Below are 15,256 nucleotides of genomic sequence, written 5' to 3' on the forward strand. Positions count from 1 at the left end.
AGTGCACTGAAGTTTACCTTAAACGTAAGCTTGGCTCTGCTCTAACCAGAGGTGGGCAAATTCCCTCATTTTCACTTTTCCTCCCTCACTCTCACTTTGAATCCATTGTCCCCCCTCATCCTCATTTTGAAAAGTTATCCGGCCCTCCTTCACCCTCACTTCGAAAAAATTACTCTCCCTCCCTCACCCTGCCCTCACATCTTCGGCCCTCCCTCACCCTCACTAACAGTCGTTTTAAAACTCATGTTATTTTTTGTAGTCTGCAAGTTCTGGTGATATTATTGAGTAATAAACGTATAAGAGAAGCTCTCTAGGCACTATTGACCGAGAGGCTAGATGCCTACAGTGTTGTTTGAGCTAATACGTGAGGCAAAACCGATACAGTTACGAGCTGAGCCCCAAAATATTGCACTGCTTTCACTTGTGGCATTCACTGAATGCATACGTGTGTCATGCACTTATAAAATTTCATTGTTATCTATACTGCTAAAATAAATCAGCGCATTGTGTGTGTGTACAGAACCTAATGTATGGCAAGAATATTTAGAAAACAATGCAGTAGCATTTACCACGACAATTACAATAAGTGCTAAGCACAGAATAGACTCAGAACAAGAAATTTTGTAGGTCTCTTAATTACAATTACCCAATGACATTGCGATTGCACTGGGTGTTTTAAATTTCACTGCTTCTAATCTTCCGCCGTTTCGGGCTGTTTGCTGCATGCTCGTCTGGTGACGCTTCCACGTGCATGGATGAGAGGTCACGAAAACCACGCTTTCAAACTACGCGTGAGAGACTGCAAACCGGAAGTTTAACACACGTGAACATGTGTATGTGACGAACACGACAACAATGCAAGCACAGCTCGACAGCTTGGCAGTTCGTTCAGGCAGGATGTTAAGATTTCTCCCAACTGGTTGTTCATCTGAGGGAAGTGTATGAACCAACTGACTTCAAACCGATGTGGCACTCCCTCTTGATGTGCTCAGCCTTTCCTTGCTGTCTTTTAGAGCGTTAAGTTCTACTTCTCGCGTTTCGGGTCTCAGCGCTATATGTTATAATGCAAACCTTAACTCAGTGGTTTCCATGGTAACCGAGGTGGTTAAATAACGAAATAAAATAAAAGGCGGCAGCTTGATGCCTGAGCGCCACAACTTAATAGGGGTGTGCGAATAGTAGTTTTTCCAAGCCAAATCGAATACAAATAGTGGAGCTTTGCTACCGAATATAATACGGACAGTTTGGTTGAAAACTGAATCGAATACGAATTGAATAATGAGGGAACTGAATGGAATATGAAAATTTTGACAAACATTCGCTACTTGTGCAAATATTTAATGAGCAATCGTGAGGAACAGCGACGCGCTGCCTTTTCAGTTATAACTGTATCTTTTAAAAGACGCAACATTGATCTCATTCTCAGGATTCGCAACACAAAGTGTATTAACTTTATCATTGACGTGTTATGCGCATAAAAAAATGCCTTTTGCTGTTGAGAATGGAAGATAATAAACCAGCGCCACATCTCTGTGTATGAGACGGGCGACAGCTTACGTATGAGGCATAGCCTCCGAGGTCAGGCATATGCTGAACCTGCCCGGGGCCTGCTGCGTCGTCCAGTCTCTGAAGCCATGTATGAGGATTACGAACACCGGCGCCGAACCCTCCATAGCATACCGATAGCGCATGGTAATGCGGCGTGTATGGTCCCTGTTTTTGGAAAAGTCATGGAAGAAAAATACAGCTGGCCTTATTCAAACTTCGCGATAATTATTTGAAAAGTATTCGAAAGTTTGAAGGCATATTCGATTAGTTTTAAATAATTTTGAACACACACTGTTTGATTCGTTTGAATAATTGAATACAAGGATATTTGATGCAGTATTGGAAATTTCCGAATATTCGCAAACCCCTCCGACTCAAAACTAAACTATTTCGATGTATATATATCCCATTCGTCTTTTCCTACGTCTTTCATGCCGTCTTTGTTGTGCTGTGAGCAATATGAATATTCATATATCCCTGCCTGGCAGGCGTCAAAGTCGGGCCACTTGGTTCCGACATTCGTGTAAAATTTGTGGGCCAACCGTTTGCCGCAGAATGTTCCGAGCGATGTCATACGATTAAGCGTTTTGTACCGCATAAGCTAAATACTTAAGTTAGAGCCCAGCTAGCGACAGGGATTCGAACCAATGACCTCGGTGTCCCAATTCCAAGTCTTTACGAATCTTCATATGAACATTGCGGTTCAACCGTTTGTCGCAAGGTGTTTGGGGTGGTGGCATACGATTTCGCGTTTCGTGCAGCATAAATTTACTAGTTATGGTCTAGCTGGCGGCAGGGATTTAAACCGGCGACTACGCACGACATTCGGTCGCTGCCTCAGCGTCGGCTCATTTTTTTATGTGTTTCGTGTACTTTCCTAGAAGCTTTGCAAATAATAAAGTTAGTGTAAACAGAAAATATTTTCAGTGTAATAAATATTATGCCTTAAGAAAAGCTGTGGCAATGGCATAGGGGTGTGAAGCAGCAGCCAGCAAAACTGATTTTTTCTCAGCGATGAAGGTTTTTATTTCTTTAGTGTCTTCCCCAGTGCGATGTCGGCTTCTGCTGCAGTGAAGCTCTTGTTATGTTGCTTAAAATAAACATTATTCAGTCCACCTGAAAATTAAACAGGTTGCTAAAATGCAGCATTTGGGCTAAATAATGATAATCACTAACTCCCCGAGTCTGGTGTGAACAATTCTTGTGGTTGACATTTTAGTGCACTAGCAGTTCCACTCCGTCGAAAATTGGTCTCTTTGTCCGAAGCCTGCTTCTACCACGTGGGCCACCTTGGTCTTGTGACGTTGTGACATCATTACAAGCTCTACCCACCGGATTGTGAGCAAGCTGCCCACCGTGGCAGTTCAATTAATGACTAGTTGCGAGAGATTGCTCAGGGTCAACATGAGCATCACCAGCGCCACCAATGGCAGCACCTGCCATCGGCGCATAGCACCTCTGCTCGGGAGCGGAATCAGGCCTCCCAGATATCTGTGAATGTAGAGAATGACCAATTATACCGCAGTACATGTCTAAAATTATGCAATATCACGCGAACTTACATCATGATATATCAAGAAAAGTAAGCCAGTTCAGGTCAAGCAGAAGCATAGAAAGTCAAGGTAAACCTTGAAAAACGGCTTATGGTGATAGCGCACGATAATTCATGGTTAACCCAGAGCTAAACCGCCCGTGGTTTTTTTTTTGCTTGCACGTCTACGTATTGCCCAAATGCTGAGTCAATTCCCTACCATGCCTGCAAGGAATTTGGTTCATAAAATCAGCAGTGTGATTATGTAGTCGCACGTTTCACCAGGGACAGAAATAAATGGAGGTGTTCCAGTTATTTGGAGAGAAGTACAGCTTTTTCTTTTTAGCACATCGTACAATGCAAGGTGAAGCACGCGATAATTGGGACCAAGGTCGTTAAGCTGCTGCTTTATTTCCATGGTAAAACTATAGTGGTTGGCTTTGCCCGCCACATTGCGGTACCGCTTTCCTATACCGCAATTCCAGTGAAAATAGAATATACGACTGTACTGAACTACTCACAGTGTGAATGAAAAAATTCCGCGCCAACGCCGCCAACTGGCTTTGATTTAGAGTGTAATTTCGTAGAAGCATTTTTTGCGCTGCAGCCAATTCTGTGAAACCTCGCTGAGCTGATATCTGACCTCGTTCCGGGAAACAAGGCTTAGAACTTGGGAATGCAACAGCCTTATCAGGTATAATTTCTACATGTTTTACTCTACACACTGATCATCTGACAGACTCGCGGCTGATGATGAAAATGTTGACTGCGGTACCATGGTTCCCGTTGGACTGGCAGCCACCTGCACGGCCCGGCCAGTGGCCCCTTGTTATCGCACTATACTGGGTGCTTCACCTAAGATTTTGCACATTTTTTTTAAATAAGCTGTTTGAGTTAGAAGAGCGCTTTTTTCGGCATAGCATTGACAGCGGTGTAGTACATCGCGGCAGCGGAGAAGGCGTGCGGTTTCCCGCCTTTCCTGTCGCCTCGTGTACCTCCAGACTGCAGAAACTACGTCTTCCCAAGTAACGTTCACCCCAAGAACTAGCGTTTTAAAACGGCCATTCATAACGGGCTGCGCAGACAAAAAACGTTAGTCCGGAGTATGGTGCGGGCCGCCACCCTCGCCCTCGGACAGTGCATCTGGTCCACCCTCACCTCACTGAGAGAAATCCTCATGAGGTGAGGGTGAGGACGCCCTCGTGAGGATGCCCATCTAGGCTATAACCATGACAGCTCTACTGTACAGGCAATGATAGCACTGGAGGAGTAGAGCCCAAAACAATCTTCCAATCAGGTGCTACTTTTGTCCTGATAAGTGAACGATCGTCAGCTCCAAATCTGTGAATACGGCAAGTGCACATAGTTTTAGTGTGAGAGGGTTGGAGGAATGGAAAAGATGGCAGTGAACATTGCGGCAACTTTGTTAGTTGCAGCAGTTCGGCTTGTAGTTGGAGGTCATGGTTAATGAAGAGTCTGGCATACCATGCGCATATCAAGTTCCAAGAACGCCAGAATTATTTTGAGCTACCTGCAGGCCACAGAGGCATCTACAGCAGACTTTACTGTTTTATTCATTACGCACCACGCCAATCCATATGACTGAAACAAAGCGACTTGAGGTGGTTCTGTGCCGCATGCTGAAATACAGGACAGATTTTATTTTTATAAGTACAAAAAAAAGATGAAGGCGCGGGCTCGGGAATAAAAAATTTTGACAGAAACGATATTTAGAAAGGGTGGCCCACGGCCTTCTTATGGAAATGGGGTATACGCGGTACAACCGAGATAGTGAGGACCCCCTCGGGCTAGGGAGCGTTGAACGCATGGCAAAATATGGGGAAATTACTCAACATTACACATTGGAATGCTGGCTGGTAGCCCCACCAGCCCCGTCTTTAAATAATACGCAGGCAGTCGCGTAGAGGCGACTCCAAACATTCACATACCCACACCCTATCCTGGTGAACCACATATTCCCGGAGGTAAGATCAGACGGGTATACACACTGGGTTGAAAGGGTCCCTATAGACCATATAATCTGGGAATGCCCAAATTCTCCTGGGAGCGAGTTGAATATCAATTCTAAAGAATCAAGGGAGACCCTGCTGCGTAGTTCGGACCCTTAGCTCAAGCTCCGCCTCGTCCGACTGGCTGGAGAGGCTGCCGGGACACAAGACCTCCCGGCGAGCATCTAAAGCAGTGCCTCCTACCTCCCCAGCCTAGTGCCGAGGGGGCTGGGGGAATGCCATTTCTGTCGGATATTAAAGTTCTTTCCTCCTTCTGTAATCTTCATAGAGAAATTTGTCTGTCCGCGCACGAGTCACGACGAGATTCACGGAAGTAGCTGTGTAAGACTTTTTTCTGGGCGAACTGGGTATAATACGTCATAACCAAAAACTCGATCGCTGCCACTTCTTTGCCTTGAGAAATAGTGGTAACTAGATTTTGCTATTTTTGCAGCTACAGATATTTGAGTTAGCTGTGTGGCTTCCTTTGTACCACATATGGCTGAGGTTTGGCGTTAACCATTGCGTTGTTTGAATTGTTCTCCTCTGGTTGTTTCCCCTAAATAGATTGAACTACTCGGTTTAACAGTTGCTTTCACAGGAAAAAAAAATTCTATGCACCGGCTGTTTTTTTTTTTTTCTGGCGTGAAAGAGAAAAAGAAGGCATTCACTGTCGTACCAGGGAGCGCAACTGATTCCAGGAATCGCCATCGCTCGCGGCATATCAAAATGACGTCGGCGTTAGCGGCGCACAACGCGGACCGACCAAAATTGAAGTACCGCCGCGGGCGGCCTACCAAGGCCGCCCCGAACACTCGCGGGGTGTCATGGCGGCTCGAAATTCCCACGGCCTCTCCCGGCACCGCTCGTCCGCGACTGCCGCCGACCGCGCCGAGGGCGTCCGCACCACCATCGACGCCAGCCAGACCACGCGGCCAGCACCACTGTCCACTGGCGTTTCCAGCGGGGTCTCTGACTCTGCTGCTCTCAACTCGGCGGCAGCAGTTCCCAGTCTCGAGGTGCGAGGGGACCTCACCAAGCAAGATTCGTTCACCGCCGCCGGCCAGGATGGAGTCTCAACCACGTTGAACGAGCGACTACGAGAAGAAGACTACGCGCTTCTGTACACTTCTGCGACCCGTAGTAACAAAGGAAGTGGCCACAAGGGCAAGAGCAAGCGAACAAAAGATGGCAAGAAGCACAGAGGTAGTTACGGTCGCGATCAGAGGAGCAACGATGGTTACGACCCGGAAAGCCACGAGAGGACGTCCAAGGCAGCCTCGAACGTCGTCTCCACGGTCCAGGAGCGTGGTGGCGAAGCCTCGTCGCTGGCGTCTTCCAGCCGGCCTTTAGTGCCACATGGTTCGCGCGACTGCGTCGAGGAGGAGGTGCTGTACTACAGTCAAGGATCTCAGAAGTGCCTCCACTTGCCTGTCGAAAGCGGAGTAGAAATGATGACTGACTTTTACACTGACAATGCAAACATCGGCAAAGGATGGTCAAAAAGGAGGCAAAGACATCGTTCGAAGCACAAGCACAAAAAGCGTCGTCCGATGCCCGATGTAGTCACACCAGCTGCAGACACGGCGCTAGAAACTACGGTAACACGTTCGGGTGTGACTGGAACGGGACATGAAAGCCAGCTTCTAAGCAGCGGCTGTCAGACGACCGCCGAAGAAACCGTTTCAACGGCTAATAAGCGCAACGGCGGAGTGTCAAGAAGGGACGTTCCGGCGACGTCGGCTCATGCTATACTCAAGCAAAACGAGGATTTGTTTCCCGACATGGCCGACAGAAGAACTCTGAAAAGAGAAGAGGAGGAACGGAGAAAGCGAATCTTAAGCCAGCGGTCGAGCATGATTTCCAGAGACTTCTTTTTGTGGGGCAAGGAAGACGCGGTAGACGATCCTTTGCACAAACGAACTGCGCACATAGAGGATCTGGCAGGAGTTTCACCAGAGTTTTCGCACATAGCCTCGCACAGAAAGCAGTGCTTGCTCAGGCACGGTTCGCGCAACCGTCCTGAGATGTCACCTTGCGACTCCAGATCCGCTTCGAGCCGCAGTGACTTGCTGGGAAGCCCAGAAACGTCTCAAGCACGGTCCTCTGTGAAAGAAAACGTCGGCGAGTTCGAGTCGCTTAATCGTAATGTGAATGAGCTGGACATCTTGCCGCGACAATCTGGTTATGGGCCCGTTGGCGTCTCGAATTTAAAGGCCGCTTCGACAATAGTAGAGGAACTGCTAAAGCCAAAAAAATATTTGTCGAGAAGCATGACCGATCCGGGTTTACCAGGACCACGTGACAGCGAAACTAGCGCCATCAACGGCACACGTGAAAAAAAGCTCCCGAAAGAAAAGACTTTAGTGGATATTGACCAGCCTCAGGCGCCCGCGGGTGCTGTGACTGAACATGGAAAGGAAAGGCACACAATGCACGATGCAGCAGCCCAGAAGCCACGTAACACGGGAAGCGGAACGTCACTTGATGTACATGCTTGCAGCGTTAAACAGAGACCTCAAGACAGCAACTTGTTAACGGGAGAAAGTCCGAATGCTGTATCGGGCATTCAAGCGAAAAAGGACGACGAATCAAGTGTGCCGTCATCTTTCGTTTTTGTGCCTGACTTAGATCGCAAAACGAGTGAGCAAAGTGACATGTCCTGGACGTTGCCATGTTCTCCTGCTGACCCACGCTTTGGTAAGCTTGCTCCGCCTCCTACCTGCGCCAATGCAACGCTTGCATATTCAAAGACGCTGCCAGACAACTCCTCAAATGACCCCGGTAATGGAGCAGCTCTGCTCGGTGCAATTCCTTGTCGAAGTATGGCCGGCCCTGAAATTTCTCTACATACTCCAGAGAAAGCACTTGTTCGTGTTCCCTACGGCACAACGTCTCAGCTTCAAGGTTGCGGCTGCATCAATTTTCGGTGCCCTGACCATGCAACTTCTTTCGCTGAGAATCAATGCCTACAAAAGCCCTTAAGCTCACAGTTAGGAAAAAAGCAGAGAGCAGACATATTGTGCATACAGTCAGAAAATTGGGCCAAAATGCACGAGGCAGTGGAGTCCAATCGAGAAGGTGAAGGCATGTCCACAATGCCGGATGGGACAAAAGAAATGCGTACGACGAGTGTTGCTTCGTCATCGAGACATGATCCAGGCGAGAGAACCGACCTGAACGCAGGCCATAGCGCTGTTCTTATTGAGCAGTTTCCGCGGTCTGATGTTTCCATCGTGGAGTACAAAGTTAGCGAATGCGAAATTGCTGGACGGAATGAAAGCAAAGTAATTCCATCCACATCCAGAGCTTCGAGGGAATACACAGACGCTGAAGCACTTGAAACGGAGATCAAATTAATGATGGGTGTACCAACGAAGAAACCTGCTTTGAAGCCAGACATTTCATTGGATGTCTTTCATGCATTGGCAGAAGGTCAAGGATGTGTAACGGTTGGTCGAGGAACGCTGAACGATAAGAAAGAAATGTGGCGAGAAATCGACGTCGTCGAACCCCAGGCTAGTGCTTCCTTCGTAAAGCCCAAAGAAACCCCCAGCGAGGCCGAGGATTTGGGCACGCTTGGAAGCGATACCGAGCACGAGCATTTAACGTCGCTTCCAGGCCGCAAACGCCAAACTCGGGTCCGCGAACCTGTAGGTTCAGCGAGCGCCGTGCCAGGCACTGCCCACGCGGCGTCAGTTGAAGCTGAACGTGAGACTCCAATGGAGCGCTCCGAGACGGCGCAGAAGTTCGATTCCCTCACAAATCACATGGGCTCCCGCCAAGAAGCGTCTCAGTGCAACGATAGAAAAGGTGGCTTAAAGCAGCCGCGACGGGCCAGCGAAGGAGCCGTGAGAACTTCACGCCGTTCGAGTTCGGCCGGGCAGTACAAGAAGTCGCCTTCGACCCCCCGGCGATCGCTGGACCACGGCCGAGACAGCACGTTGTCCCCGACTTTGCCTTCGGCCACATCGCGACATTCGGAGGATAGAGGCAGCGTAGAAACCGCAGACCTCTATCCCGTGAAGACACAGAGATGGAAGTCGAGGCCGTGCCTGTGGCGGGAACTGTCGGCGGTTATGGCAAGGCCGGTATCGATCGGAATATCGGCACCTGGACTGAATGAAATCGTGGTAATGGACGAAGAAAAATCGCTTGACAAGCCTAACGTCTTGCCTGTCGGTACCCGGGTGCCTCTCCGAGACTCCGAACTTTCCAGTGAAAAGACTCCCTCTTCATCGAGTCTCAAAAGACGCCTCTTTTCGGGCATGTCGCTGCTAGCCAGCCGCTCGGAGTGCTGAGATGAGCACTTGAGACGTGGACGATCGGACTCCCCTGTGCAGTCTCAGCACTCAACAGCGACGACAGAGCGCTGAAATGAACAGGGAATACTGGACCACAGTTTGTTGCGCAAAACGAGTAGTCGTACCGGTTGATTTTTTACTATGAATGTGTACTATATACAAACGCATATCTGCTTCATTGTAAAACGCACCACTTTCATAGGGCGTGGTTCTTTGTACAGCTATGGCACCGAACTCAACACCCAAGGAGTCTGTTCGGCTACAAAGGATTTGGTGTTTGTGGCATCCGCCTTGCGCACCAATTTCGACGCTATTCTCTTGGCGTGTCTATAATTTCGCCAATGTTAAACACCACGTGCATAGAAATGACGCCGGCTGCACAGAGTCTACCACACTGAACACCTGCTCGCAGGGTTCATGGCGGAGCCGGGCTCGCAGTCGAAGGCGGCCGCAAACTCGGGCATGTTCAGTAGAGGCACATTGCAACGCAGTTTGTCGGCTGGGTGCGTGGTCGTGCGCTGGGCCACCGGAGGCCGCTCTACGCCGCAGAACTTGTAGCAGTAAGCGAGGAAGAAAATCTGCTCTTCCTCGAACGCGTCCAGTCCTCGTAGACGCACCACTGCAGGGGCTCGTTCTGCTGCGAGCGTGTACGCGTCGTACGCACAGCGAGTGCCACCATTGTCGGCCATGTTTTCCTCTAGCGTCACTGCGCCTGCGCTGGATGAGGAAGCTAGGCTCCTCATCTGCTCGACAAAGCAGGCGCTTGTCTCGCGGTAGGCGGCGTTGGTGGCGTTGCTCCACCAGTCTTCGAAGGTGCCCACTTCGTCGTACAGGCGGCCACTCACGTCAAACCCGTGTATGATTTCGTGCGCCACGATGGCGCCCAGGCCGCCGTACGTGACTGACAGAGGCGTGCCTTCGGCAAAGAATGGTAGCATCAGGAGAGCAGCGTTCACGTTGACGACGTTGAGGCTGTACACGTACATGGCGTTAGCCTTGGAGTGCACGGTGGCCGAGTCGCTCCGGCCGATGACGCCGTACACTGACAGGACGTCGCTCTCGTGGTTGATCTCCACCAGCCGCCTGGCCATGTCCAGGAAGCTGCTGCTGCGCGCGTCCAAGAGGAGCGGCTTGTACACCCTGTCGAAAGCGGCGTCTGACACGAAGCTCGGGATGTTGAAGGCGATGTTCTTTGCCTTCTGGATGGAGATGTTCTGGGTGACTGCGTCCATCCACGGGGCCTGGTGAACGCGGCGGAAAAAGACGTTCTTGACGTTCGACACGATTTGAGTAAGCTGCTCGATGTCGGCCGGCTTGGCGAGTGACTTGGAGACGAACGAGTTCCACGTGTCGAGCATCAGGTCGGCCATCCACTGCTGGCACGTACGCATTACATCGTCGGCGGGGATGTCCTTCTGTGCGTGGAGAACGATTTCCTGGACGTGGCGGATGTCGTAGACAGCCTGGCCGTACCTTAGCAGAACTCGGAGTGCAAGGTATGCCTTGATGTCTTCTGGATACTCGTGGCCAAGGAAGTACGTCAGCAGCCGCCCTATGTATGCAGGGTGATGCACGATGACCGACTTCTGCGCCGTCAGCGCTGCCTTGGGTGGAAGATTTTTGTTAATGGCAGACATCCACTTTTGCCAAGGGAAGTCGGCACAAAGGTTTCCCAAGTCCTTCACCAGGTATGTGAGGAGCACATGGTCTAGGTTTCGTATGTTTGCTATTTTTTGCTCCACAACCACAAGGCGGCGCGCGAGATCGCTGTATTCATTCCTTGTGCCGAACAAGAAAGCGAGGCTTACAATAAGCTTTTCGTAGAGGGCCTTCTTCGCATCCGTCAGCTTCCCCGGTATTAACGGCGCTGGAAGGCCTAGCACGACAGCTCCTTTCTCTTTGCTCAGCGATTTGACCGAGTACGAAAACAGCACGTTCACGTCCCACCGCATGGACAGCGTGACCAACAGCTCCAGCAGGTCGGTGGCGTTGCTGTGATACGGGCCTTCCTCGTCGGGCCATGCCAGTCCAATGTGCTTCAGGAATTTGCGCATCGACACTACTCCGTTCCCCTCGGGCGTCAGGGACTTTGCGCAGGCGACGTAGACGCTGGCCAGCTTGGCGAAAGAGGTACTGGTGCGGTTCTTGAGGCTCTGACGGAACGTCTTCCAGAGTGCGTCGTGCAGCTTGGCGCGCACACTTTGCTCCACCTCGTCAAACACGTTCCTCCGCATCTCCAAGGGTCGCAGCGAGTGTGACCGGCGCCACCCGTCGCAGACGTAGGCGTAAAAGTCGTCGCATGGGTCGAGGTCTCCGTTGACGGAGCCGTTTATGAGCTTCGAGAGGGCCTGGCAGCCACTCGAGCCGCACATCACTTCGTCCATGACGTAGACGCGTCGCGAGAACACGCCAGGCAAGAAAGCGGCTGCACAGAACGACGCGGACAAGAAGACCATGAGAGCTGCGCCGTAGCAAAGGGGTCTTACGTCCCGTCCCCGGGGCTCGCGTTCCACGATGGACACCTCGGCTTCTTCCTCCATGAAATAAGACGATGCGGACCTCCGGTTCGTCCTGGGGTTGTCTGAGCTGTCGGCTTCTTGGTCCGCGCGTGCTTCTGACAACGCTTCCGCCGCTAAGTGCGGTAGATCGAGTTTTAGCCAGAAGTCCAGCTCTGTCAGTAGATTCAGGCAGCCGGAGAGAGAAAGTGGCACGTTTTCGTCGTCTTTAACTTGCTCGTGAGGCGATTTCGCACGCGGGAAGCGGGCCTAGTTGCCGGAAGTGAGCTCGAACCGCAAAAAGCCCACATTTATGAATTACCGGGACATTCGCAACAATTATTCACCTTTCATTAATTTTCGAGACCTTTCGTCGTCGGAGATATTTGCAAGTGGCTCTATTTTTGTAAATTCATTTTACGGCCTCTAGGCGCTTTGTCTGAAAAGCACCTTGGGTCTTTTGTACTTTTTTAATGGGTGTACAACTTAGTGCGTAGCATGTTTGGGGTGCCGACTGAGAAATGAAATGCGAAAACAAGCTAGACAACATTTTCGTTTAGTTCTAATTCAGTGTTGGTTTAATTAAACACCTTTATGATTTTCCCGACTTACGTACTGCAATTTGATCGGCTCATTATCAAAAATATTACGGATGATTAGTGCACATAATGTTCTCGCAAATAGGATGTAACTGCAGGTTCTGGAAAAATGGCGCCTGTGGACGACGACGACTTCGTCGTCTGCTGAGTTCGTTGCGCTGTACGGCAGCGCAACAGCCTTTCTCCGGCAAGAGGCATCCTGAAGGCAGCGGCTTGGTTAAGCGGTGTTAAAGCTAAAAGGAGGAGTGCTGCTACAAATCTCGCTCACTGATTGCTGTATCCTAATTATGGCGTATTCAATAGAATACGTCATGTATTCGCCTGGGCTTCGTTCTACAACGTCGTCTAACTGGCACCAAACAATTCGACCCAACTCTTTCTTTTTTTTTAAACTTTACTATCATTCCTTCACTGTTCCGTGGCATTATTTTGACAAGTGTGGTTGCAATAAAGAAGGTGAGCACTGCGCAGTGGGTGCGCTTTCGAGATTAGGGCCTGTGAAATCCATTTGGAACATTTTGTGTGTTGTGTGCTGTTCCCAGTAAAGGAAAGGACGCAAGCACGGCATTGGCTTCGAAGGATGACGATCCGATTCCTTTCGTGCACTAATTCTAAAGTGTATTTGAAAGCCTGGAGTCGGTCTGTGCGTATATTATAGCGCCGGGTAAAACGTGTAGCAAGCCAGTAGACGAGGTCTTCTCAGATCGAGGCACGGTTGCTGCGTCAGTGCGAGAAGGTCCAGTAACCTTAACGACGGAAAGGAAGCAAAGATTCCTCTCATTGTAATTTCACTTGTATTAAGGTCCCGAGACAGCTGCTGCAGTTGAATTTCTCGTCAAAAGACACTCAGCCTGCACTCGATACACGTTACCCCATACTACAAAAAGAAAAAAAAACGGAGAAAAACATCCTAGCAGCGTAAAGTTAGTGCCCACATGGCAAACGACGGTTTTTTGTTATGCCGTGTCGAGACATAATTGTAAGCAACTTCGCTGTGTGTGGCTGTATTGTCTTTCACAAATGTGTGCTTTTTAGACTAATAGATCTGTGAGATCTTATTGCCGCTAGCGATTGGCACTCCAGAGGAAAAAAGGAGGACAGGCCCCAGTCACAACTAGGCTAGCTCGGTTTCGACTAAACAGCTCTGGCCGCTTGGTGGCTCTAGGAATGTGATAAAGCTGGGCTTAATATTCTGACATATTTCTTGAAATGTGAAAGAAAAGACCGATGTTAATTTTTTGTGCGCTAGAACTATATATACTATATTCGACTCCAGAATATATTAGTATGCTTCAAGCATAGGTTAATAAGTGTCTCAATTTATCGCAATCACGATGATGTTCTGGACAAGGACAAAGCTCACGGGTATAAATAATTCTTCGTGCAAAGTGTACCCTTTTGGGTGTATTTTCTGCCACAGCCCCCCCCCCCCCCCCCCCCCCAGAAATTAATTTTCGAGAGCGCTGCTTGATGTTGCGACTTCACAATGAAGAACCTGTGTTGGCCGGGGGAAATCGAGAAATAAAATGGCTCAGCGGTAACTGAATGTACATATGACTAAATTTGAAACTCAGTTCTTAATATAATACTGTATTTTAGATGTTTGAATTAATTTCATAAAGTGTAAGACAATTTTTTCTAATAGTGAAGAAAGTCCAGTCATCATGTCTTAAAGGACGTCTGTGTGGAAATAAAAAAATTGCTTTTAGACAATGGCCCCTGTGCTATGGTAGCGCATATCACAAAGAAAGCTTAGACCGCAAGTCAGTGAGTACAGATTCCCTAATAATAGCAAATCAGTGAGGTAAAGAGTAACCGGATAGCACAACGAACAGACGAGCGAAAGAAAAAGAAAATACGCAATGCTGTGTAATTTAACAAACGGGAATACCTGATATTATGCCCACATTTCAAGTATGCTTCATGGTGAGCTTTTTCTGTGAAGCCTTTCTATATGCATTGCATAACTAATACCCCGATTTTCCTCTGGACATCTACTGACAATAAACTAAACGAATCGCAAAGACTGCGAAATTGTTTTACGTGCACTTGTAGGACCTTGTGCTTCTACAACCACGAAAACTGTCGCGTTCGAATGTTACAATTTTGGCATGGCTTGTACCCAACACCCACAATTTTTTCCTTAAGTACATGGTAGGTAGGTAACAACTTTATTTGTGAGAGATTTTTAGGGAGGTGCTGGAGATCAGACGTTCGCAAGCCTTTGCCCCGCGGTGGCCTCCGCACCCCGACTCACCATTCTCTCTTGGAAGGCGGCTTCCGAGCTGCGCAACAGTGCCTCCCACTGTTCGGTTGTGGTGGTGATTGCTGGGTGTTTACAAAGGGCAGATGCTGACATTCCCGAAGGAAGTGTGGTAGTCTGGATGGTTGTGAGCAAAATTTGCATGTTTGTGTCTACTGGGTGTATTCTGAAGGGTAGAAGAGGGTGCGGGTGGTTATTGGTCTTTAGGCGTCGCCACGCGTTCGCTTTAGTTTTGGTCAGTGTCTTGCACGAGTGGACGACGGTCCGCGACAGTCGGTAGGCTGACGTAATTTTTTGGTAAGTTTGGGGGCTATCCCTGGATCCGCACGCCATCTCTCGCCCAGTAATTTTCCTCGCCCGGTAGGCAAAGTTTAGGCTTGAGGTGTGGGCAGCTAGATTTCGTGACAGTCCAGATAAAGGTGATTGTCGATTGTGGTGCTGGAGCACATTCTAGAATGCGATTTGCACTTGCACAGACACGGCCACAGGCGATGTTGTGGGAGGCTG

General features: G+C 49.3%; 2 protein-coding genes across 2 annotated transcripts; both read right to left on the reverse strand.

Moving 5' to 3' along the window:
• Nucleotides 1–5,841: 5,841 nt before the first annotated feature.
• On the reverse strand, nt 5,842–11,134 carry LOC144124905 (neprilysin-1-like). The gene has a single exon (XM_077657851.1). It carries the CDS (start codon nt 11,027–11,029, stop codon nt 9,779–9,781), a length of 1,251 nt encoding a protein of 416 aa, XP_077513977.1. The 5' UTR covers nt 11,030–11,134; the 3' UTR covers nt 5,842–9,778.
• LOC144124114 (neprilysin-1-like) lies at nt 11,129–12,089 on the reverse strand (the record flags this gene model as incomplete). Its single annotated transcript, XM_077656775.1, has 1 exon — nt 11,129–12,089. A coding segment is annotated over exon 1 (804 nt), but the record flags the coding sequence as incomplete, so codon positions are not given.
• Between the last annotated feature and the right edge of the window lie 3,167 nt (nt 12,090–15,256).

This window comes from Amblyomma americanum, chromosome 3 (assembly GCF_052857255.1).
Source record: "Amblyomma americanum isolate KBUSLIRL-KWMA chromosome 3, ASM5285725v1, whole genome shotgun sequence".
NCBI lineage: Eukaryota > Metazoa > Arthropoda > Arachnida > Ixodida > Ixodidae > Amblyomma > Amblyomma americanum.